Below are 26,536 nucleotides of genomic sequence, written 5' to 3' on the forward strand. Positions count from 1 at the left end.
AAAAAAACCAAAACAAAACCGACCAAGCAGCACTAAAAAAACCTCTTCATTTCCCAATAAATACCGACATTAGCTAGACCACACAACACAACGTTGTGAGAAATCAATGTGCTTTCTGATCACTAGATAATTAAAATTCTTAAAAATAGCAGTCAGGCCTCATGTTTCTTTAATTGTAATGTTATTATCTTGCCAAACAGCAGTGAAGGTTAGCAATCTGTAACAAGGATGAGTCACAGACTCCCCTACATGCCTCTACAAACAATTTGAGCCCTAGCAGGGGAATGGGAATACATCCATAGTCTGACAGTGGTGCAGGAATTTAGACTCATTACTCATTGCAAGCCAGAGTTTATATTCAGTCTGCTGAAAGCTTTCTGAATTATTCATATTGTGTCCCTAATGTAGTCATGCTGCAAACTGCATCTTGGTGCAAATAAAGCCTCACAAACCTCACTCAGAGAAGCAATGATTGCTAAAATCGTCCGGGTACTGCTTGTGCCTGCCATTAGCTCTGCTGTAATATTGATTATTGTTTGTACTGCATTCAGCAATTGTTTTTTAGTACAAGCGTTTACACAGATACTGAACAGGCATTATTTTCTATATTCCAGGGTTTGGAAAATGGATCCAATCCATTCTGCACAATCTGCAGTCTTAGCATTAAAAGAAAAGACGCATGCAGGAATTATAAAAAATGTAAGCCCCCACCCAGATGATCTAAAAACATCTCTATGAGACGGGGATCTGATAGCATGTTGAGGAAAAGCTATTAGCACAATAATTGGATTTCAGAATCTGGCTTGTTAGGGGAGTTTTCTATTTCTATCACTTCCTCCGGGGACGTCAGCAGTTTGCCAGCAAGCAGTGTGTGCCGTTTCCCCTGAATGGAGATAAAGACTAGCATGGACAAAGGCAAGCCCCACTACACATGGGCAGAGAGCAACTGGAGGCTACATCCACAAGCTGTGAACGCTTCTCTGATTCATATCATGGGATGCTCTTTTTTATGAGGTTGGAGACCAAGTGACAGCTTGGATAGAGAAAATAGAATTGATGATTGATGGCAGCCATGTAGCAATACTCTTTTTCACACCCTGACATTTGAAACTACTCTGCGTGACAGTAAATTCTTTCTAAGGCGCAGAAGCTGTGAAAATCCCTGAAGGTAGCTCCAATTTTCCAACCAGCAGCAATGTGAAGTGGCACCCCAACACATATTGAGAGGCACCAGTAGGTGCTGCATCATCGTGTGTATCACATATTTATGATGAAATGTCCAGCTAATTTACAAAGAACGAATTGTAAAACATAACCGTCGGTAGATCTTTACCTGGGGGGAGCCCAATCATGTCGTGTGCAGTCCAACAAAGTGCCCACATACGTCTTGTTCCTCCAAGTCACGTTGACAACCAGCATCCCTGTGAAGAAAATAGTCTCTTATGAATACAAATACAAAAGGCAAGTCATACACCCGGCAGACTCACAGTGCTCCACATTAGGGCTGCTCGGTTATGGAAAAAATCATAATCACGATTATTTTGGTCAATATTGTAATCCCGATTATTCAAACGATTATTTTTGAGTTTGAAAACATGATGTATTTATTCAGCATGTCTCTCCTAAAAACACTTAGTAACTGAGAACTTAAAAAAATACAAAAAATTGTCAAACATAAAATGTTCAAACCTAAAATAATGTACAGATATGTATCCAGCTGCACTTTCTATAAAACATAAAAAAACATATATTTTTTTTAAAACTCGATTATATTAGTTTTGTGATCGTTTGATGCTAAAATCTCCTAAAATCTTGAGATCGAAATTCGATTAATAGCTCAGCCCTACTCCACAAGCCCCTACTCCTCAAAAGTTTGTTGAATGACATACTATTGTTTTTGTTGGTCAGAGATGGCAGAAACATATACATTTTTTACAATGACAATTGGGTGGATAATGATGTCATCAGCAACTGCACACTTCTTCACCAAAATATACATTTAGGTGATTAACCACAAACACGGCAACAAGCCATGTTTTTAAGCCTATTCCTGAAGCAAATCGACTCATGCTCTTTGCACACTGAATATGTGGGGACACCATGGACTTATACAGGAAGTGGAGACCTTGCTTAGAATTTCTCCAGACATATCAGACACTGGCAGCAGGTCCTACTCAGATTGATCACAGCAAGGTTACAGGAGAATATTCACAGAGCCTCCTAGCCATTTAAATAAAACAAAGTCTGGAGAACAAATCTCTGAAGGAAAGCGATGTAAGGAGAAATTGTTTTTCCTTTGTTACCGTCCTCTATATGACATAAGAAAGCATGGAAAGGGTGAAGACAAGAAGAATACCACACATAGCAATCAGTTCAACCATACATAAAAAACAAAATAAAAAAATATTGAACCATAAATGCCAAAGTCTTGGAGAATAAAAATCCATTGAATTGAGTGCCCATGCAAAGAGCAGCTTAAGTGTTTTTGCTTAAGGCACCGCCTTGAAGCGCTGAACCTGACGCAGTACATGACCTTGCCTGGACTGCAGAAATAATAATAATAACAATTGATCAGTTGAAATGTGTGATGGGTATTGTGGCTGGTGTGAATTTGCAAGTAGTCATTGAGAATGAGTATATCTCTGCATGCATGGTCTATCCTTGCATTCTTATTGAAGAGCGACTTCAACAGACTGTGCCACGTGCAGTGTAGCTTTTACCAAGTGGTCAGACAAATACAAATGGCTCTTTTGTGACATAAAGGTATTACATTTAATTTAAAGAAGGGTAGAGGCACCTACACTTTTGACCTTCTGAATGTATTAAAACCCCCACTCTCCCAGAGGTGACCTCTAGATGCTACTCAGGCACTGCAGAGAAAACCAGAGGCTGCAGTCAGCCGACTTATCTAATGGCACAGGAATGCTTGCTGGCAGCCCTTGTTCCTCCAAGCATTTTATTAGCTCAGGAAATCTTCCTGGCTCACCACATATTCTCTCTCTCTCTCCTTCTCTCCCTCTCCTCTTTTCAACAGCAGAACATACCATCTAATTCCCCCCACAGATGAAGTCACTTTTCAGCCATGGCGTACACAGGGCATTTATAAAGCTTTAACCAGAACAACTGACACTAGGCGACAAGCCCGGTCACTGCATCCAAGTCCCTTGTGCAAACTATCAACCAGATCAAAAGGGGAAGGATGTGTGTGTGTGTGTGTGTGTGTGTGTGTGTGTGTGTGTGTGTGTGTGGAGGGTACACGAGAGGCCAAGAAGTCAAGCTTTCTGTAATGGCGCCAAAAGTGGGCGGGGTCCGGACTGAGCCGTGATGAGCCGTACTCGTCTCGCAGTACTCCTCCGTTGGGGTACTGAGACGTCTGAAAGGGTGCCAACAAGTTCAAGCTACACACGGCGTCTGTTGAATCGTCGACTGAATCGTTCCTTCCGTGCGACAGTGGGATAATACCAAACAAACAAACACAGTACCCGGAAAGTATTTCTGGACAACGGCGAAAGCTTAGTTTATTGAAGATAATGTCACGCAAAAGTTTGACATCCTTCTTGGACGTCCTACATTGTGGTTCTTTGTTCATTGTGTCACGTTCTTCTCTATCCTTGGATTTATTAGCAGACTATACTGTGTGGGGCTGCTATGAGGTCACGATGTTTACGTAGCTGCCGCTGCTATCGCCATCCGGCTCAAACCCTGCCCTACCATAAGGGTTCTGTCTGCGGTGGAAGCACGAGCCGTAACTGAGCTGGGCCAAACCGCACCTTCACTTCTGGGCCAAGGCGTGCTGGGCCGAAGCGCAACCACCGGTGGAAACGCAGCATAACATTTAAAGGACCCTAGCCTGTTTCTGAAATGCCTTTCCCGGCTAAGCCCCCCTCCCTCCTTTACTCTCCAGTCACACTAAGACAAAATGGCTCTGGCAGCTGGTCGTGCTGAGATGAAAATCAAGGCAGAGCAAATGAATGACTAGCCTTTCATGTTGCTCAGGATCTTACCTGTATTGCTTCCCCTTGCCACAAGTGGAGCAAATCCCAGGGCATTTTACAAGATAGCAGTCCGTTATTTCATGTCCAACCTTGAAATAGCTTTTTGGTAAAAAAAGAACGAAAATAAACCTTGTTTTCCCCCTCCCCCATCCTAATTTATATTCAACATTCTCACCATATGGTGTTAACCAGGGATCAGCCTTTGATCCGAGTAGCCAATACACACACATGTTTTCTATTCAGAAATGTAGAACTGTCAGAATAATATATTCTGATTCACATAGACTCGTGAAAAATAAATGTACGGTATCCCTTTTCAGCAAAAAGTGAGCTTGAAGATAATGATGGGTCAAAGGTATAGCTTTAACATCACGGTAAAGTCTTTGATATTAATTGGATTACACTTTGCCCAATGCAAGCTCCATGCAATTGGACTGCAACATTTCCACAACATAGCCTTTAGCAGATGTCCTCATTAGACCATTATAGGTTTGGGTTTCGTTGAATGGTGAAAGACTTTTAGATGCCATAACTGGCACAACTGTACAATTAGAAAATTTATATTTTACTTCTGTGCTTCAATGTCAGTATGTTTAATCTCAATTAACTTGTACTGATACATTTAATACTAGTATCCTAAAACAAACCAACCAACAGTACCTGGATGGAAATTATATCGAGAATATCTGACCCTATTTATGAGAAATATGTCAGAAAACCAGCTGCCTAAATTATGGTGTTCCTTAATTGCTCAACCCCGTTCACTAGAGACCTATCATACCCTAAGTAATAGGTGTCGACCTGCATGTCATCATTTGGGGAGTGGAGGCTTCATTAAATGTTTAGGCCTTACAATTATCAACCGTGTGTATAAAATATTAAAGGTAATGATATCATTTCATAATATTTTGTGGAGATTTTCTCAATGTGATATATAAGTCCTTAGTATCTTCATGACAATGTTTTTTCTACAGCAATCCAAAAAAGAAAAAAAGCACTTTACAGATTTGACCACTAGGCAGCTCTGGAGACTGTCATATGGTTATGAGCTGCATACGTTTGAAAACGTGGGTGGTGAATTGCTCGCTATATACATAAAAAAAATACTAATATTTTGCAGCAGGCAACATTGTCTTTTTATTAATCAAGGATGGGAGGTCTCTGCTTAGGTTGGTGCTTTCTTTGTATTTTTCATCATTAAATCCTCATAGTTAAATCAACTCAGCAGGTGATATTCCATACGCCATAAAGATTTTGTTGAAGGTTTTCATGTTACTGAGGTTCTAGACAGGAGAAAGATGTTAATGTCAAAACTGCAGGACGCACCAAACAGATTTCCCTGTGTGAGATTGAGGTGGAGTAAAACTTAGCACAACACTGAGCAGTTATCCCATAGATTATCTGTTTACACGCAGGGACGATAAGTGCACGCTGCCCCTGTGATCCGTCTCCGCTTAGCATCTGTTTGTTTGAACAGTTGGCACAGACTAGGTCAGAAAAAAAAAAAAACACAAAAAAGAGGAAAGAAAAAAAAGGTTCCACCAAGTTCAGTTAGGGTTTGTTTATGGTGGGTGGGCTCGTGGGTGGGGCAACAAGGTTGCCTTGGGTGGGGGGGATTGGGTATGAAAAATAAAGCCCTGTTCCCAGCTCCGATCAACCCCTGCCCCCCACCTCAATTTTCTTTCACCTCAAGCTCATTAGGGTTACTCTGGCTGGTTGAGTGAAGCCCACGTTAATGAGGAATTGGCCTGTAATTTCACCTCATTTCCTTTCAGTGCTGCTGCAAACAAACGGCACCCCCACCAATCTGCACACTATACTCCGCATTGCACTTGTGCACCATTATTGAATAAAGAGCCTAATAGCAGGGGGAAATCCACTGCTGGGAGGGCTGGTGAGGGGGCTGCTGCATGGGTCAGCGGCTACGGCATGGCTCCAACCCCGGCGTGTTCCATTACGTCTGTTGCGGGGGCCACATTATCAGAGGCCCCCTGCTGCTGGTCAACTCTGTTGGGGCCAAGGGTTCACTGACTGAACTCTGCTCCGCTCCAAAGCGCCTTCGCCAAGGGGTTAATAACATTTTCCCTGACTGACCCTTTGTTGTCTTCCATGTGATGTGACAAGATCAGTTAAGGCTGGTGAGTGAATAACAAAATTATTCCTGCAAATGAGAGTTTACCATCATTTTGCAAAGGATTTACTATGTCTAACAGTTTAGGTGAAATCCCTTTGAATCAAAGCAGACTACAGAATAGTGCTTTTAGCTACTGATAATTATGACCTTTTGCACAGAGTGAGATGTTGATTTAAATGTTGCTGCTAATGAGGTTTGCTATCTCCCAGTAAACAGTTTATACATCACAGTTGGATTTTGCATAGTGCTGCAGCCTGAAACAGATTTTAGTCAATGCTTGTGGAGGGAACGCGCGACAGTAACAATGAGAAAAATAAGATCGGGTAGGCCTAACAGGCTGGAAACAAAGAGTAGCTGGGCGCTGCCGTGGGCAATCATAGCGCCGCTGACAAATGAAAGGTTTGAGCAATCAAGTGTGAGCACATTTCCAAGCAGTCCATCTTAAAGGGCTTCTCTGCATTCGTGACACGTGACGAGAGTGGGAGCTTGTCCAAAGAATGCAGTGTAAATATTAAGACTGTTTTAAAACCATGGAGTAAAGTATTGAGGTTCTGTGCAGTGACTCGATGCATATACTCAATTCACATAGAGCCTAGTGTATGTTTGTTAATTATCAAGTTGATTTAAATGTATCACTTAATGCATTTGTATAGAAGAACATCAACAGTGAAATATAAAATAAAACACCAAAATGTCTAAAAACCCTCACGCTTGTCTATGGATGAATGTCATATGCCTTACATGAATGTATGTCTAATAAAATACACATCAGTGAATGGTGGAAAGTACATACACAAAGGCTTTTCCCTTATTGGGCTTAAAAAAAAGGGATTTCCAAGTGTTGAGAATTCTTCCACGCTTCATTTCAGCCTCAAATGTGTGAAAATTCCAAGTCATTCCCATGGAAAAGAGTAACATCCTTTGTAAAAACTAAAGTCAAATGACTTACAGTACTTGGAGGCGGTTTTAAGAGCATTAGTATGCTTCCCACATGTTTGCAGCGTTAGCAGTCATCAGGGGCGTAGCACGAAATTCTGGGCCCCATATACAAGAGGTCCTGATGGGGCCCCCCCCCCCGCCCCATACCCCAACACATCACAAAGCTTACCATTATGACTTAACCATAATTCAACAGCATACTTAAGCTACTATTAAAGAAAACAGAACCTCACAAGACTGTCCATTTAATACTATAAGGCATAAATCGGCTAAGTATTAATTAAATATTTGTTTGCTTCAAATCAGTAGCCTGCTGTTGCAATATTACCATACAATTTACTTAATAACCAAGGCCTCATCATTTGAATGAGTGTAGCCTATTGTCTTCTCTTGCTTTGGGTTGTCTGTTTGTTTTAGCAACGATAAAGGAGGTAGTTGAATGGGGTTTCATCTTGTGTGTTTAAACGTTTGTGCTCACCTTTCCTAGAAAAGAAGTTGGTCAGGACCTGACTTCCTTCTTTTTGTCTTCTCTCCCTGTCTTTCTTCACCTTTCTCTTCTGAGAGCCAGACTTCAATTTCTTTAACTGTGGCTGTGAGTGATATATTGCCGCATCTCCATCCAGTTAAAAAAGACTGTGTGAACTGAACCATTTGACGCTTTTTGCAAGGGGTGTTCACAGAGTAGTCACAGCAGTCTTTACATTTAACAATGATATACCAATTGATTAAACTAATATGCTAAGCTTTTATTTAGATCATTATTCATCATGACATTTAATAATGTTATTAAACTATTTCAACAACAATCAAAAAAATAAATTAATAATAATAATCAAAACTTCCCTTGGGGCCCCCTCTACCTTGGGCCCCCCCAAGCCTGTCCAGCTTACACCCCCAGTCCGTCCTATTTATCGCTCTCCATAACTTTCATATAATGTGAATGATTTTTGAACAAGAATAATGGGGCGTTCCAGGCAACCCGTAACCCGTGTTTTCACAACCTACTACCCGTGAAAATGCCCTGGAACGGCAGACAAACCCGCAACTCACAACCCTTGAACTCGTACCAGACCGATTCACTCCCAGTTCCAGCTCGTAACTTACAGGCTAAATAGTGTCCCTGGAACGTAGCATGAGGTGTAGAGAAATGCTTGTCTTTATTTGAAGCACAATTATATATAAAAATAAAAATCAAGTGTTTCAAGTTTTTCACTGAGCTGAAATGGAACATTTCAAGCTAAAAAATTAAGCAAAATAAAACCTTTCCAAATAAAAGGGCTTGTGCGGGTAATTCAGACTCTCTGAATAACTACTCTCAGTAGTAGGGCAGGTTGGAACAGTAGGCTTAGTTTTTTTGAATGAAAAAACATTCTATGTTTTTACCTCGCTTAATTTCCCCCTCTTTTGTCGCGTTTATTTTCTTTATCCGTTTCCGTTACTCTGACGCTTAGGTCGTTCGCAATAAAAAAAAAAAAAAACACAAGCAGTAAACAGGACCAGAGCCAATCAGAGGCAAAGAACCGACCAAGCTCTTTCTCTTATTGGTTTAGACCAAGATATGATCCTACCATGAGTAGGGATGGGGATCATTAATATTTATTGATATCGATACCATTTTTGATACTCCTTAACGATCCGAGTCTTTATCGATACCACTATCGATACTTTTCTATTAATTGGTGGAAATACGAAGCGTTTTTAGTGATGAGGAAAATATTTAGGAAATAAATAGTTGCATTTTAAATTAAATATGCAATTCTTAATAAATATTGACATCAGTAGTTTTTGTTCTATAAACTAAAATGATTAGAGCACTATACAACTGTATTAGTAATACAGAAACATGAGTAATACAGTATTACTCATGTTTCTCACCAAAAACATGAGTCGCATGTGCGACCAAATTGGTCGCACTCTGGAGCCCTGTATGGCCATTCATACCTCCAAGAGATTTGCTATAGCCAATTCAATGAGCAGGCAGCCCACTCCTGAAGCGGGTAAATGAGACCTTTGATACTTGCTGTTCAAAAGGGCACAGAAGCCTAGCGGCAGAAGGCAGCTCTTTGCTGGTACTGGCTGCACGAATACTCTATTCGGCAAAAAACTATTTTCTCAAGTTTTGTGTATTCCTATACCTTTTATCGTGAAAAAAAAAAAAAGGAAATCAGTGAGTACAGCTTGAGGAGAAAATACTTGTTTCAAGTCTCAACTAGATGCAACTCTCTCTCTGTGTGTGTGTGTGTGTGTGTGTGTGTGTGTGTGTGTGTGTGTGTGTGTGTGTGTGTGTGTGTGTGTGTGTGTGTGTGTGTGTGTGTGTGTGTGTGTGTGTGTGTGTGTGTGTGTGTGTGTGTGTGTGTGTGTGTGTGTGTGTGTGTGTGTGTGTGTGGTAGGGGCCACTGGCATGGAACTAGAGTATTTTGCCAGAGGGGCAAAATCAGAGCCAGAAGGGTGTGACCCCCAAGCCCTGCAAGTAGGAGCCAAGGCATTCTGGGCAGTGTTTCAACAGCAATAAACTTCTCCAGCATTTCAGAGATGACATTTGGAGGTATCAGCATGCTAAAGGCAGGTCTGCCGGCCCTAAGAGCACCTACTGCTATGTCTTAGGATTGGTGGTAGGGAGCTGTTCACAAAATACCATACGTTTCCAGCCCCCACCATTGTCCTGATCCTAGACCATCTTCCCCATTTATACATGGCTAAGTATGTAACCAATTTTTTTTTTATTTTAATGGTCCGATGGCATGCTATTTTTTGGATGCTTGAATATAGATATTAGTGGGCTCCTAACACAGGATTTGAAGACGTTCCCGAAATTCAGCCGTGGTGCAGAATTACAGCCACTACGAGCCAGTCGCACATTGGAGCTCTATTATCTAAATAATATCATATTATACATAGATATCTATATCATATAATATACATTATCAGGGCCAAAAGCTGTGTGCACCTCCAGACGATATTATGCACTGCGTTGGGTTCGCCGACATCTCTGGTTCTTCCACATCCACATCAATCTGAAGTAGACTGAACCACGACATGGGGGAGAAAGGGATTGTTGCCCGCGATTGTTGCCCGCGATTGTTGACCGCGATTGTCTCCTGCCGGAGCCTCGCTGCCGAGGGGCTACCGCCTTGGCAGCGGGGAGCTCTTAGGGGCAGCGCCAAGGCGGTGGTCCCTTGGCAGCGGGCAGTGGGGCTGAAGTCGGAGACGATCGCGGGCAACAATCCCTTTCTCCTCCATGTCGCGGTTCATGTACTTCAGGGAGTCAAAGCCAAATTTCCTTTCCCCCAATTGCTTCTCAACCATGGCTGAGATAACCCCCACTACGAGTCTTGTTGTGGAAATACCAGAGACGAGGATTCAACGTGTTATGCGCCAACAGCAGAACGGTTATCCAAATAACCAAGAAGTGTACAACACCACAGTCCTGGAGCTCTATTTCTAACTAGTATCATATAATACATAGATATCTATATCATATCATACATATTATCATGGCCAAAAGCTGTGTGCGCCACCAGACGACATTATGAATCACAATCGACTGCGTCGGGTTCTCCGACATCTCTGTAATCACACACACATGTGGCGCTTTCCACGCTCGCAGCTCATTGTCTCATTGGCGGGCCAAATTCTCTGGGCTGGCAAGGCAGAGAAAGGGGAGTTGGCCTCTCCCCTTATGACGACATATGGGGAAAATTCCAAAACAGCGCGTCTGAGCTTCGTTATTTCAAAGGCGGAGCAGAATTTCTAGCTACTTGGGGAGCACAGGTAGGCTAGGGGAACTCATATGAATGTTAAAAAAAAAGAAAAGAAAATGACATTTTCATGCCATGGGATCTTTAAACTCTAGTCACCATTGTTGACTGACTGACAAACATTTCCATATCTTATTTAGAGGAAAGACACTATTCAAAAATCATTATTTGCTAGTCCATATATACACTACATTATATACAGATAATGTTGGATATTATGCAGGATATTTTTTAGTTACATATTTTCTGTGCAGAATTAAACAAATGTATAGTTAAAAACTGATGCATAATTGCATTGAAGGAATTATTTTTTACATTAAAATCTGTTATGGAAATGGTCAATATTGCCCTATTGTCCTTATCCATTTCATTGGGTGTCGCTGGGCTAGGCGCAGACAATTATATGGAGCCTGTTCATTTACTTCCACAAGAGCAAAAGGAGTAGATGGGGAAGCAGCTGTTTAGCATTCTAAGGGAGAAGTGCACACACACACACACACTTCTGTATGAGACTTGTCATGCAGAGCGGAGTGGGAGACTGCTCAACATCAGCGCTAATCAGCCCCGTTCTGCTGTGTCTGGCGGGCCTCTGCTTATTGTTTCTTCTCCCCCCCCCGCACTGTGCCTGGAGTCGCCTTGATTTCCTCATTTGGTTTTCATTGGTTCAGTTGTGCCCCGCTCAAGAGAAGACCATTTGCTGCGGTCTCTGGGGGAAGAGGACGAGCACACAGGGAAGTGCAGCCTGTCGCAATGAGCAATTGGTCTTCTGCAATATGAAAGCCAGCCCGGTGGGTTGTTAAAGAGGGCATATGGGCATTAGGAAGATGGACGGGGATAACACCTCATCTTGTTGGTCAGTGGACTGTGCTGAATGCCAGGGTAGGTAGTCAGACTGGTAGTGGCCTCTCAGGAAATAAAGCACATTCAGTTCCCGATGTAATTAAAGGCGATGTGTGTACATCATCGAAAACAGCTTTCTATCGCACCGCTTCCCACCACTACACCCCCATGCAGACCTTCAACATATGAAAGCAGAGAGTTCCACCACACAGGCTTCAAAGTGAGGGAAGGAGGAGGAGGGGTGTGTGTGTCGGGGGTGTTGTGTACACTCCAGCAGCCCTACTGGGTTTTTACAGCTCTGGAGGCCATAAACCAATCGGGGGCTGACGCCTGCAGGGCTGAGCGCCAACACACCCTCCCTACCCTCCCCCTTCAGAACACTCACTATTCTCCCCCATCACCTCCCCCACACAGCCAAGAGTAGAGTAGAAAGATCAAAAAAAACCTGAGCATGTACACGGAGAGTGGGTAGGACAGAGGTCTTAGAGGTGATGTGGGTGACACAGGCAGTGTGAGGGGGATGGGAGAGGGAATTGGAAGGGGGAAGGTGCTGTGGTGTTTTGCTGGTGGTGGATGGTTCTAGAATGAGGGGAGATGGAAACGTGCAGAGAATTGGTGTCAGTGTAGCCACACACAGGGAGCCACAAATCACTACTGCATCACCGCCACACATTTTCACATGGGAAACTTGAACACCTCCTGATTCTTGAGCTTAAGTAGGGCCATAAACCGGGGCTGTAATCCTGCAACCCAACTCTGGAATGTGGAAAAGTGACATGCTAAAATAATGGATTTAATAATTGCATTTATTTCTGAATATATTTATGTAACAATTATGTAAAAGGATAAATATGACCAGGTGGGCAGTTATCAAAGAAATAAGAGATTTTACCTTACACAATTTGTTGTGCTCCTGTAAACACAAATGGTCCTATATAAAACATACATGAGTCTCAGTAATGCCTGGAACGGATTCAGCAAAGCGCCATAGTTAACAGGAGTTTCATATGGAGTAAGAACCTCCCCTCCCCCTTACGACTCCAGTTAATAGAAAAGACCTGGCAACTCAAAAGCATTCTAAACATAGTCGCATATGCACAAAAACTTTTTGTTATTTGAATTTGTTTTAACAAAGATAGATTTTCTTCATAAAACATTGAATAACAGTTTACGCAAATGTACCATGCATGTTTAAGATAGTAGCACCCTAGCAGTTGGCCAGAAGATGTGACGAGGCAAACAAAAATAGTAACATTCATTTTGAGGATGACTGCAGTTGCATTGATATAGTTTCTTTATTTTGGTTAAATGCTTGTTGCTTGAATGCTTGTTGTGAGTTAAAAGGTTATTTTAGCAAAAAAAAAAACTTGGCCAGTTGATGCGAGTTAAGGAATTGTTGCGCATTGGTGTAGAACACTGATGAGACTCTAGCAGTGTTGGTATCGGAAAATAATACACACCTATCAACACTAAAATTTTCACTGGCCATGGTATAAATAATGGATAATAATCCATAAGGAAGTGTGCGGATATACCATGGCCATATGTGAATCATTAAAATATTAGGGTGGTGATTCAATTCTGTCTAAAAATTGAAACTTTAGCTCACACAATTTAATCCCTGTGCCAGTAGACCAGAAGATCTCAGAACTACTAGCCCTTAATCGGTTAACAGGGTTGTTTTAGCTCATAGAACACTGGCCAGCTGGCGTGAGGTTTAGGAAATGTTGCAAACTATTTTAAAGAGGCGGGCTGTGCTGTAATGTTACGACTACGTCATAGCCCTGTGGTTATAGTTTCAACACCCATCCAGCTTATCAAAATCCAGTTTTCACCCAGGTCAATGTGCAGTGCAAAATACTAAATAACAAAAATTATAGCCTACTGAAGTGTTTTATTAACTTGATTATATATTAGCATTTCTAACACCAGCATGCCAGATAATCGTTGATGACTCTTTGGAAAGTTGACAGCCATCTCATCAGCGACCATATCAACAGCAAGCAACTGTAAGAAACCGTCTGGTACTGAAATTGTTTAGTGTGCTTGAGATTAGGTTAAAATAATTGCCCAAATCAGGTGGCGATAACCTTGCTTACATTTTCCGTACTCACATGAACCCTTCTGCAACGCAGCTGTTAAGTCTGTCTGCCAACTTTTCATTTAAAGTTGTACCAGACGTTATATTGTGTTTTTGTTTGTTAAGATGAGTCTGTGAAATTCTGACAATTATACTAGAGTTATACTATATACTATACTATAGTTGATGTCTACAGTCGTAATTTGCCATCAAATTACAGCTTTGACCAGCTGTTTTTACATCCAATGTACCAAAAATCAGTTTCAGTTCAATGGTTTGAGCAAACATCGACTTAATTAATAGCATCAGTTAAATATAAAACATTTTACACCTTATTTTGGGTAAAACATTATTTTCCCTCTATTAATTCGAAGTATCAAAATGGCACAATAGTGAAATATCTAAGCCAACTGGTTTAAATAGCAGTGTTTCCCCTACATGCACCTAGCAGCTGCTGAAATATGACCGCCGCTGCTGAATTATTATTATTTTTTAACAAGAGGAGAGGACAGCTTCAGCTTATCTCTTTAAAATACGAATGTTGTATTATTTTGCGCTACGCAAAATAAAGCATATAAAAGGAGAGGAGACCTCCGTCTTATCTCTTTAAAAAACGAATGTTATATTATTTTGTGCTACCGACGCTTCATATCGATGTCAATTCACACACCTGTGAGTAAAGCAAAGCTACTGTATAAACGGAGAGGAACTTAGGAAATAAATTGGCAGATTCAGAGTTTGCGGTTCAATAGATCATCAGTGAAATATCGTTGCGACACAATTGACACCTCTAGCTAAATGTAGTAACCTAGAGAACCAGCTACAACATTGTTTTCATCCAAACGAGCCGTCTTTAGCGAACGGTGAAATAAATTGGCTTCTATGAGCTGTCGGCTCTCAGCCGCGAGTTTAGGGACCATCTGCAAAGCGCAAAACTGAAAAGAACCACAATTGAAAATTTCAATAGCGTCGCCATTATTGACTCTAGAGCCCCACAATTTCTTCCATAGAGGTATGGTCTCTTTATGGTCCTCCTACAACCTTTAGTTTTGAAAAAATATATCTCTTCTTATTTTTGAGGATTTTCTATCTAGCAACAACTTCAATAGCGTCATCATTATTGACTAGACCCCCAAAATTCGTTCCATAGAGGCATGGCCTCTTTATGGTCCTACTACAACCTTCAATTTTGAAAAATATATCTCATCTCATTTTTGAGGATTTCATTAGGAACAATTTCAATAGCGTTGCCATTATTGACTCTAGAGCCCCAAAACGTTTTCCATATAGGCATGGGCTCTTTATGGTCTTACTGCAACCTTTAGTTTTGAAAAATATATCTCTACTTATTTTTAAGGAATTTCTCTTTAGCAAAAATGTCAATATACATTGTCTTTAAGCATCAATTTCAGTAGTGTTGCCATTATCGACTCTAGAGCCCCAAAACTTGTTCAATAGAGGCATGGCCACTTTATGGTCCTACTACAACCTTTGTGATGGGGAGAGGGGAGGGAGTGGAAAGATGCATTGATTGGAGGCACAGACCTTTTCGATTGTTTTAGTATTTGTGTCTATCTATATATTTTTTAAATAAATTGTTTTCAAGATTATACTTGTATTATGTTCAATCTCTCCAAATTTCCCCTGCTCATTATTGGGCACAAATGTACTGTATGTACACCCTTCTGATGCTGGCAGACACATAGAAACCTCTCTGCAGGGTGCGCTTTGCGAGCACAAAAAATAAACGTTTCACCTCCGCTGCTCCATCCTAGGGGAAACACCGAATAGACAGATATTTACAGCTTCATGTAAACCCTGTCTCGTTGTTTGATTGCAAAATAAGTGTTTGTATTTAATGGCAGAACGGAAACATCGCCCGGCACAAGAGCACTACTGTAAACGCTGTAAGCAGTGTGATCGTTATGCTTTTTGAATAACAAACTTTGCAATTCATTGAAGTTAAGGACAAGCAACACGCCTGTCACAGTGATAGTTGTGTCAGACCGGGTGAGCTGTGTCACGTTTAAGTTCACGGGGTTTGAAAGAGTAGGGCATTGTGTCACCAACAGAACAGGCCTTGTCCATCTAACCCCCTGTCACTCCGCCTATCCTTACCCTCCCTCTGGTCCCCCAACCCCCTGCTAGCATCCTAGCCCCTGCGTTGCCATCTCTTAGCCTTGCTTGTCGAGGGATGGAGGATGAGTGGCTGGCTGTCAGGGAACGGAGAGGAGCAGCCGTGTAGAAAAGGACCGGTCTAAATCAGACACTGCCTGAGGCAGGGAACAAAATCAAAGAGGGGAAGGAGAAAAAAACCAACAACAGCAAAAAGGCCACACCAATAGCATGGATGGTGCACTTTGGGAATGCCAATGAGGCAAGGGCCTTTTTCCTATTCACTTCCTGTGAACCGCCAAGTGCTGCCGTGGATGTGTGGGCGGTTTGTGCTCTGTACGCCTACCGGGCGATTGAATGCAAGCTGCTTTGTAGATTAGCAGTGTGCATCATTTCACATTCATGGTGGAAAACAAGGGCGCTGACTCAAGGCCTAGGAAAACAAAATGGTAGCGTTGTGGTAATGGTAGCGATACATCCTATTTGTATCAATTTTTTCGGTCAAAGGTAGGAATGGCCAGAGCGTCTATCAACTTTCAATTGGACTGTGCTACAGAAGGAACTGCCAGAAGGATTTAAAAGCCGTCCTACTCTGTATCCTGAGTGACAAAGTGCTGCTATCTGGGTGCAACAAGCTCCTGTCTGTGTATGCCTAAGGAAAACAGACATAGGGCCACCTAAGAAATTACCGCCAGATACTACTAGAGCATGCTGCATGCATTCTGTGTAAATGAGGGCTCCACACCATTCCCAGAGGCAGCTAAGCATATTCACATTCAACAGTGGAAATGCTTCATTAAGAAAGACTGAGAAATAGCAATTCATTCACAGAGTTTGTTGTAGCCTACCTTATGGCTTCATTTAGAATACAGAGTACTTCATTTATCAATACAAAAATTCCATGAAAAAAAACTAAATAAAAAGTTATTTGGTCAGAGCTGTTTTAACTTATGCTCCAAGAGTGGCCCAGATGGTGTGCTCTGGTATCTGTAGCAGGAATGGCTCAGAAGTGTAAACAGCACATGGGGTGAGACCACATCACTTACCGTCTTCAGTTTCCTGCCACACAATGCCTTCCAGATTAACGCTGGTACCTGGCTCGCATGGGCCCAGGCACTCGGGCTCTGTGGCCAGCGCCACGTCAGACGTGTTCACTGCCACAGAGCGCGTGCGGACCATTATTTGCTCACACGGCGAGGATATCTCGCTGTTACCCACTGCGGGTAGGAGATGAAGTGGGGGAGGGGCTGGCGTGGACACCGGAGACTCCATCTGTAGAGCAGAGAGCAGAGGGGGAAAGACAAGAGACACTTCAGAAACCACTAGATAAACAGAGCAGCAGAGCAGATGTCGGCAGATACAGAGGAAGCGGATGCCGTGGGTATAGGAAGTGACTACATTTTCTGTCGAGCTGCATGAGATACAGTGTGGCATTCCGCCGGCCATTAAGGGTAAACCGATGCGGCTCGGTCAGCATAGTGCTGCAGCGGCTGCCATGTAGATAACTCTTTCTTTAACCTTCCACAGAGGGATGTGATGCAGAAGGTTGGGGTCAACTGGTCTCGGCAAGCTCTGCGGTTTATTCAAACCCCCCCCCCACACCCCTTTTCTTTGCTCTCCCAAAGCCTTGGCAGATAAACCCGTTATTAAGGGCGTATTCACACCAGGAAAGTCCTTTAGTTGGCTCTCTTTCCGGTCCGGACCAAAATACAATGTTTATTATTTGGTTTGGTGCGGTTCTTTTTCACATTACAATTTTCGCAACAGTCCCTGAATATGACAACAAACCCACATGTGTGCAAAGAACGTTCAATCATTGGACAAAAAGGTCTGGGGCGGGGTACAGCGTTGAATGAAAAAAGGGGGGGGAAAGCGCCGGTGAAAGTAATCAATCATGGATATCAAGCATGATACACATTGATCTGCGGACCAGTCGGATTCCTTCTCCCTAATCCAGATGCAGAATGTGTAAATGCATCGGCATTTTTATGTGTGTTCTCCACCTCCAGCATACTTTTTACGTGCTTTTGTCGGACAGTCGTGTGAAAATTAGTCGTGGCACAACGTGGCGCAAAGAGGAGAGGGCGCCACAACAAGCTACATTGTAAACAAGGTAGTGCACGGTCAGTATTGACTGTCTAGTTGTACTAATTTATTCTAGAACAGTTGTCCTCAACCTTTGACTTTAGGTGTACCACTAAATTGTCATCAAGTTTTTATAAATAGGCATGTGGTGTCGGAGCAAATAGTGGGTTTTACTTTTTTCATCAAGTGAGTCTTGAACCCGAATTGGATTTGAATGCCTACCTAACAAATGAAAAATACAAAGAATCTGGTTCATCACATGTCAGGTTGATGGTGGTATTGTGATTAGGGGTGCAACAGATCACAAAACTCATGGTTTGGATTGCGTCACGGGTCGGATAATTTTCGGATCACCAACAACAAAAAAGATAACAATACAAATGTGACTTTAAATAAAATCTTCAAATGTCTAAAAACAAAATAAGTGAACAATTAGGTAATAATCCTGCTTCCTTTAAGCAAGCTAAATATAAAAAAAAAAACTTAACTCCAGATGTCCTTCCAAAGTATAAATTAAAATCTTAAAATATTTTAAAACAAAATAAAGTGCACCCGAGACATTATTCCTTCTTTTTAACATGGATAGTAAATAAAAAACCTGTGTCCAAAGGAAGCACAGCAGACCTTGACATACAACTTTAAATTTAGGATGTCTGCATTGCCTGGGGAGAGTTTAGAGCAGGGGTGCCCAACCAGTCGATCGCGGTCTACCAGTAGGCCGCCGACAGATCCCAAGTCGACCGCGAGGGGTGAAGGTTTTTTTTAAAAAAAAATTTAAATAAAATAAAATTTGCGCGGGACATATACGCGCGGTAGTGCATGCGCTGTCAACAGCAGTTGAAAGCCGTCAACAGTAGTTACGCACTCCTAAACGTTGGCATGGCTGAGGGGAAAGCTAAGACCTACCATTTTCACCCTGAGTGGGAGGAAGATTATTGATTATTGTTGAGAAGGTGCCGTGCGCAGACGGAATGAAACCCCCACTGAAGTCCGTAGGTTCCCCCCCCCCCCGCTTGAAGGTAGGTTTGCAATGTTGACACTAGGCTGGTAGATCTCGGGAGGTTGGCTAGTTGAAAAGTAGATCTTGGGTCAAAAAAGGTTGGGCACCCCTGGTTTAGAGTCTACACTCTCTACACTCACTCTCTACACTCACTCTCTAAGATCAAACTAGTAACCACAATAATTACTAGGGGCCAAGCACAAAATGCTAGGGAACCAATTGTAATCGTTAGTATTATTATTATTCTGCCAGATTGACATACACAACAAAAACTGCTGTGTCGCTTTATATGAAACTTTCTACAGCTGTAAAGGCTGACAAAATATTAATGACAAGAAGAGAAGAAAAATGTACACTGATTGGGCGATAGGGGGGGGCTATATCAATTGTCCAAAAGTGCAAACTTTGAACAAGCATAACTCGCCCCTGTGACTTATGCCGCTTTTCCACCGCACATGTAGCTCGACTCGACACGACTCGACACGACACGACTCGACACGGTAGCAGCACGGGTGCTTTTCCACCGCAAATAGTACCTCCTGGACGTGGGCGGGGTCGGCTGCGCGAAAGGGCCGTGACGTATTTGTGTACGCGACGCAAACAACACATACGCAACCCACACATGGACAGAACCCACATAACAACAATGGAGGACATCGATCACATTACTATTATTAGCTGGCATGTTGAAGAAGTTGGAGAAGTGGAACATGTTGGCTGCGGCGCTGCTATGGATGTTACCAGCATGGTTGCCATGTCGCTCTCGTGACTTCGTCACACTCTCTGGCCAATCAGTCGCCGGCCGTCTGCCGACGTCACCTTTTAGCATCGGCTCAGCTCGCTTGGAACCTAGAGCGAGTAGGTACTAGAAAAAGCAGCCACTTCAGGTACCAGATACCATGGTACCGCGGTGGAAACGCAAAAAATGCGAGCTGAGTCGAGTCGTGTCGAGCTGGTACCATGCAGTGGAAAAGCGGCATTAGACATGAAACTTTGCACACATGTGCATATTCCCATGGCGAACAAATGACCCATGAACTTATGACTTCAGCCTGGATACATTTTCAGTTAAATCGGTTAAAAACACTCAATTCTCGAAGGATCCTAGTTTTTTTTAACTTAAAACAAAATCCTTTAGCACATATATTTTAAGAACCAATTTCTTCAATCTGACAATAAGGGAAGTCTTTAAACAAAAAAAATAAAGCCCTTAGGAGCTATTATTTTCTAAAAAGAGTGTGTTTTAAAACACGTAAAAACGTATGCTTAAATCAACATCAAGATGGACTACTATGATCATGAGTCCAAATCAAAAGTTATTCAGGATGAAATTCTGAACAAGATGATATCCAACAATTTTAAATTAGGATATGGCATCAAAATGGGGTGGCCTTTGACTAAGATTACCACAGTTCATAGGCCGAATGTTTGATTTCAGCGAGACCAACTTGGTGACTGTTCAAGTAAGACAAACTCAATTTGAAAAACAACATGGCCAGAGGCTATAAATGGTCCAAATTTTACTTAACAGCAATAGGCGGGGTAAACTTCACCAAATCTAGATCAAACTTGGTGGAGTAAAAGGCACATGGGTCAATGAAGTTCTCCAAAATGTATCCAGATTGGAGCCATAGGGTCTGCCATAAAACAATTCTGAAAATGCACATTTTGGAAGGTTATATGGGTTTAAGGGTTTCCTTCAAGTCAATATGTTCTGTTCATTGTTTTCTTAAACCAATGGTAAGTACTTCCGCTCAATTTGAATTTCCCTTCAGTACTAGGTCTGGACTTGCTGTATGTAATTTGGTTTTCTGCGCTACCACAGCGTGCGCCCAATCAGCGAACAGAGGGCGTGTCTGAGAACAATGATGATAAAGTCGTGCGCCGAAAGCGGCGTGTTGTCAACGATTAGACCCAGCTTCGAAAGTTGACTGCATACATCATCTCTGGCCTTACTATAAAATATTGATTTACAATGTGCAATTTTTCCCCGATCAATTAAATTCGACGAACAAAACCTGCAGCTGTCGTTGACGGACATTTTCGTGCAGACGCGCAAGGTGTTTGGTTTGTGTACAACCTGCGCGTGATTCCCGGCGCATGACATACGTCACAACCAAACGTTAGCAATTGGTTATGGCAGATCCAGAGTGGCACTGGGCAGATTCAATCATTTTAAACTTCAACAGACACCCGCCTTCAAGTGAGTTAACGTTTGTCAATTGATTAGGTCCAGACTCTCTGTACAAATGAAATGAAATGAAGTGAAGTACGAGAGTCTGGTAGAACCAGGCTAATGGTAAGCACTTGTAGCATATAAAGCAGGAAGAATATTAAAAAGGATAAATTCCTAACAATACAGTAGGGGATGTCCATAAATTTTTTTCACTTCCGATACCGATACTGCAGCTTTGGCAAATTGCCGATAACGATATCAGTCAGATACTGTACTTTGTTTTACCCTTGAACAAATAATTATAAAATATATGAAAGCACTTGCTCATGATGGCCAATTACCACCCTAAAAACATCTCACTCAAATGAAAAAGCGTTGAAACCCAACATTTTCTACCCCCGAAAGGGGTTGGTCCATGATAATAAAATAAACGGAACTATAAAATGCATTTCCTGCAGAAAATGCGGTGAGTGCTGTAATGCAAAGCGAGGTTGAAATATTTTCTAAAGCCACATAGTTTAAAACGTAAAGAACAGTTGAAAAAAAATCTACCAGTAGCTTAAATCAAGTGAAAAGATTTAAACAGAGTTCAAAAGTCTAAATGGAGTAAAAAATGGAAAATTACAAATAGTTTAAGTAATAAAGTTTGAATATATTTGAGATAAAATATAGTATAGCTGAGCTGAGCTGTGTGTCTACCGTAAGTACATCGGATATGTAAGAATCAGCTAGCCTCTAGCCATATAAACGGGGTCCCCACACAGAAACGCCCGATATATAATAATCATACAGTGACACAAAGAAATACACACAGATCTCTGCACTCCGCTGTCACTTGGAAGTCATGACAGACACTGCAGGTGCGGTCTTGTAGTACAGCGCCGACTTTAATACGGTCTCAAATAAAACCGGAGATATACAAGACGACTGATGGCAGGATAATTGAGGAGGATGAACTGCTTAATTTCCTAGCTAACTAGATTAAGACTAAGCCAGGATGAGTTAATGGCAGCAAACACGTTTCACTCTGAGTCTAAAACTAAGAAAGTTTTGTTTGAGTTATGCACCGCTACTACACAGCGGTGCGTTGGTTATAAAGGACAGCACAAAGATTCCAACAATATAAAACTCTGCCTTAAAGTGCTGTATGAATGCGGAGAGAACATTCCTCCTTTCACTATGACGATGAACTGCCACCAATGACATACTCCAGCTTGGATGTCACATGCCTGCTACGGAGGGTGGATCAGCTGTGGGCTGAGGTGGGTGCACTGAGACACGTAACTCAGCTCCAGGCGGGTGTCTGCGAGCAGGTTCGGACCGTAGCTGAGGAAATCAACCACTGAGTGACTGCACTGGAGTGCCGGCCTGACGAGCCGTTCGGGGGCTGCCTCATTGAGCACTCAAGGGCCCAGAGCCGCTTCATGCCTGGCCCGGGTTAACCTCCTTGAGGAGCAGGGAGTGGGAGGTGATAACTGCGGCCTGGATGGAGCTGCTGGCATGGCTGGCTCGGGGATCTACCCCGGACCTGAGCACCCGGTTGAGATGTGAGGAGACTGGAGTGACAGTCGTTGGCCTCAACGTTGGGAAAATACCCAGCTGGGACAGTGTTCACCACTGGCTCTCCGCGATGGAGTAAATTTGTAAAACATGGGCGGCCTCGTCAGAAACTATGGCTGAACATCGCTGCAGATTCTGGGGTGCGTGCTACTGTCAGCGTGCGAAAGAGGTCTGGTCCTGTATCTATCGTCGGGACTTGTGATACGAGTACTATAAAGACGGTGAAGACTCCACCAAACACACTATTGAGTGTGTTTGGTACTAGGTTTTCCCCAGACCTCGATGCAGAGATGCTTTCTGTGTAAGGAAAACTTAACAGGGTAGTCACCTGTCAGAAAATGTCCAATATACATATAAAGATAATAGTTTTGTTATCCTAAATGTCTTTACGCCCTTGTGAAAGGTCTCGTGAAAATTACGATGAATATCTTAAAGATGAACTGAACTGAAATTTGAAGTTTAGTTGATATAACAGATGTATTGTCTGCCTTCTCATTGGTACAACAACTAAAAAGGGCTGAACTTGCTATAAGGGATTAAATTGTACGGTGAAAGTGTTACAGGGCGCCGCCATGTTGGATTTCAACAATCAGCTACGTCACTGGCATGGTAACCTACTCCTACTCTGTGGCTCTAGCAACCATAGCAGGTAATGAGTCAGGCTCTGAGGCTCGCTGAAATGGCTACGGAAAAGCAAACAACCAGGTCTACAGGAGGATCATCTTATTGCATTGCCCCTGGCTGCAGTGATGAATTGTATAGGGCCAAGGCAGCTGGGGTAATCATACATTTCCAAAGGCTACCTTTGAATAGGAAACCAGCTAGTCAACTGACTAACCCTCCGATGTCAATCAGCCCCTGTCATGTCAATCTCCACAAGCTAGCACTCCGACCAGTGTATATAACTATTACTAAACTATTACTCAGACGATATCACAGATCTAGGTTTCCAAGATGCTAATTATACCACGACGGGTCTGTAAACAGAAGTTCCACAAATGTCCCTTTCTACTCACCCTGATGTTCGCCGACTAGCCGATTGCTGATGCAGAGGGAGTTAAACTCGAAGGAGTAGTTTCATAGTAAGATGTATCTATGCAATATCCATCAACATCTACCAGAAAGTAAACCTCCAACATCCACCTAAAGTAAACGTGACACTCGTGAATCCGCCTCGCATTTATGCTCATCCGCGGGTGTATCTCCCAAAGTGCATCTAACTAGGTCCCGTCCACCTGGAGCCGATTTTTTTGTGAAACCATGTCTTTAATAACCATGTTATTAGGCAGATAATAAACCATGTTCTTTAATAGTTCCATGGTCCCAGGGTGGTTTCAAAGGACGTCGGAACGCCTGGCTGACAGATGGGGGAGCTTTCCAGGGTCGTCAGAGCCCGAGTAGCCTGATTGGATGACGGATCCGTCGCTGAAAAAGTTGAAATTTTTCAACTTTTTGAAGGAGCGCACGGCTCCACAATGCATTGCGCATCCGTTCCCATTCAAAGTCAATGGGGATCAGTCAACGGACGGAGGCAGTGGGCACGAGGCGTTAGAGAGAGCATGGCCACTTCCAAAACCTCTCTCTCTCCGCACAGCATCCGAAATGCCCTATGCATGGTTATGCAACCTAATCCCACCATTAGATGGTCAAGGTTGACCGGGACCTCTCGGCAGCAGACTGATTCAATGGCAGTGTCCATGCTCCGGCAGCACCCACACCAGTTACACCCACACGATCTGAAGGTGGAGCTGAACCCTGAAATTGATCCCTCTACACCGGGTGGCAGTCGGGCACTACAGGCATGTCCCTCAAATGCTCAAACACGTAACCAGCCATATTAAAATCATTATCTTCCTGGCAGAGTGTAGAAGACGTTTGCGTGTCTCCAGCAACTACCTAATCCTACCATGCCAGTGACGTCATCGGCGCTCTAATACTAAAAGACGCATTTTCTTTTGTTGCTAAAAGAAAAGCTATATATCGATTTTTAGTGTAATTTTTTTTTAGAATGGTCATAACTAACACGATATCATCGTTGATTATTTCAGTTCAGTTCATCTTTAACAGACCGGCTTTTATCAATACTTTTAAAACAATGCTTTTTTTGTGAGGCCTGGCACACTACATCATTGCTTGACCATTGTGTTAGTACAGCTTATGTGCATGTAGCATTGGGGAATATGAGTGTTTAATATGGGGTAGAAGTGAAAGACCATATATCCCTTGCCTTTACTGTTAATAATAACAAACTAACCAAAGATTGTTGGCTTATTATAACACTGACAAAAATCTAAGTAACATTCATCTGCCTAAAGTGGCTATTTTGTGTAAGGAAGCCAATTGTAAGAGCATTGAGCATAAGAGAGAAACCTCTGTCCCTTGTATGATGATGTCGTTGCGGCCCCTTTATGATGGTGGGAAACCTTTTTATAATCTTTATAAGCAAAACAAAAAATCTAACATTAGACCTGCTTGGAATGAGCATGTAGCAATGTATCATACTGAGGCTCCGAAGGCCTATAAACTTTGGGTCATTGCTGGAAAAATAGGCAAGGCCCTGAGCTTCAGCATAAAAAACTTTCCAAAGCCAGATTTAAGTATGCTGTCCGTTTTATATCCAGAAACGAGCAAGCTATGGAGGGGTGACTCTATCGCCAACAATTTGATGTGCAACAATGTCACTGATTTTTGAGCAGCAACAGCTCTTAACAGTTGTAAACCATCCCTCCCATGTACTGTTGAAGGCAACTCTGGTGCAGACAGTATTGCAGAATTATGGAGACAGCATTATAATTCCTGTTAAACTGCATAAAAAGTGATCCGTATGTGGATGAATCTGATGTGTGTGGAAGCAATAATTATTAAAACGCAGGATTATAACATATGATGTTATGCATTTGCCTAACAATAAAGCATGTGGTTTGGACCTAATCTCGGCTGAGATTAGGCACTGCAAAAATTGGGTAGAGGTGTTGCTGCGCTGTCTCCACAGAGACAACACAGTGATATCATCATAAGCAGTTCTAACTGGAGAGAAAGTGAAATCCGCAAGCTGCTGATCATGTGAGAGAAGTTGATGAAGTCGTATTAAACAAAGACATTGAAAGATGGTGTGATCTAGGAGATGCAGAGGAACTGTCTGCGCCCTAAATCACAGGGAACTCTATACATCTATATATTGTGAGGGTTCTGGTCTACTGGTATGCACACCAGAAGATGCAGATCAAATGGGGAGGCGGTATATCGCCCCCCCCTTTGGAGTTTGCAATGGCTTCAGGCAGAGAGGGATCTTTTACCCAATTTAATTTAATTTGTATATGGATGAATTGTCTCTGCAACTGAGAGCCTGTAACACTGGGTGTGTGATTGGTGAAAGGCTGGGGAACCACCTTATGTATGCTGATGACCTTGTTCTTAATCCAAATAGTGCAGGCCTTCAGGAACTAATAGTGTGATTTGAGTGCCGTTTTAAAATGTAGAACCAAACAGGGCAAATGGCTACATGTTCCTGCGTCCAAATCTGGATACAATCTTGAGGTCTGTAAAAAGATTAAATAGCTTGGCCATGTTATAACTGATCAAATGAAGGAAGATGAGAAAATATATACAGACAATGCTGTAAATTATATGGTCAGGCAAACACCATTGCACGCAAGTTCAGCTTTTGTTGAACTTGCGTGCTGGCTTTTTTTAGAGCGTGTTGCACACCACTTTACACGGCCCCCTTGTGGGTAAGCTATAAGAAATCTAGTATGCAGAAGCCACAGGTTGCGTACAATGATGCGATGAGAATCCTCCTAAAAATTCCCAGAGGGGGAAGTGCCAGCCAGATGGTTGTCACTGCATGAGTAAGA

General features: G+C 42.5%; 1 protein-coding gene across 1 annotated transcript in view; it reads right to left on the reverse strand.

The window, feature by feature from the left end:
* LOC132471544 (zinc finger protein 609-like) overlaps positions 1-26,536 on the reverse strand; it is a 97,560-nt gene that overhangs the window by 7,799 nt on the left and 63,225 nt on the right. The window contains exons 3-4 of the mRNA XM_060070656.1: positions 16,908-17,133; positions 1,334-1,421 (exon numbers count right to left, since the gene is read on the reverse strand). Coding sequence (XP_059926639.1) covers positions 1,334-1,421; positions 16,908-17,133 — 314 coding nt within the window. The remainder of the gene's footprint in view (positions 1-1,333; positions 1,422-16,907; positions 17,134-26,536) is intronic.

Source organism: Gadus macrocephalus, chromosome 14 (genome assembly GCF_031168955.1).
Source record: "Gadus macrocephalus chromosome 14, ASM3116895v1".
In the NCBI taxonomy this organism is placed as follows: domain Eukaryota; kingdom Metazoa; phylum Chordata; class Actinopteri; order Gadiformes; family Gadidae; genus Gadus; species Gadus macrocephalus.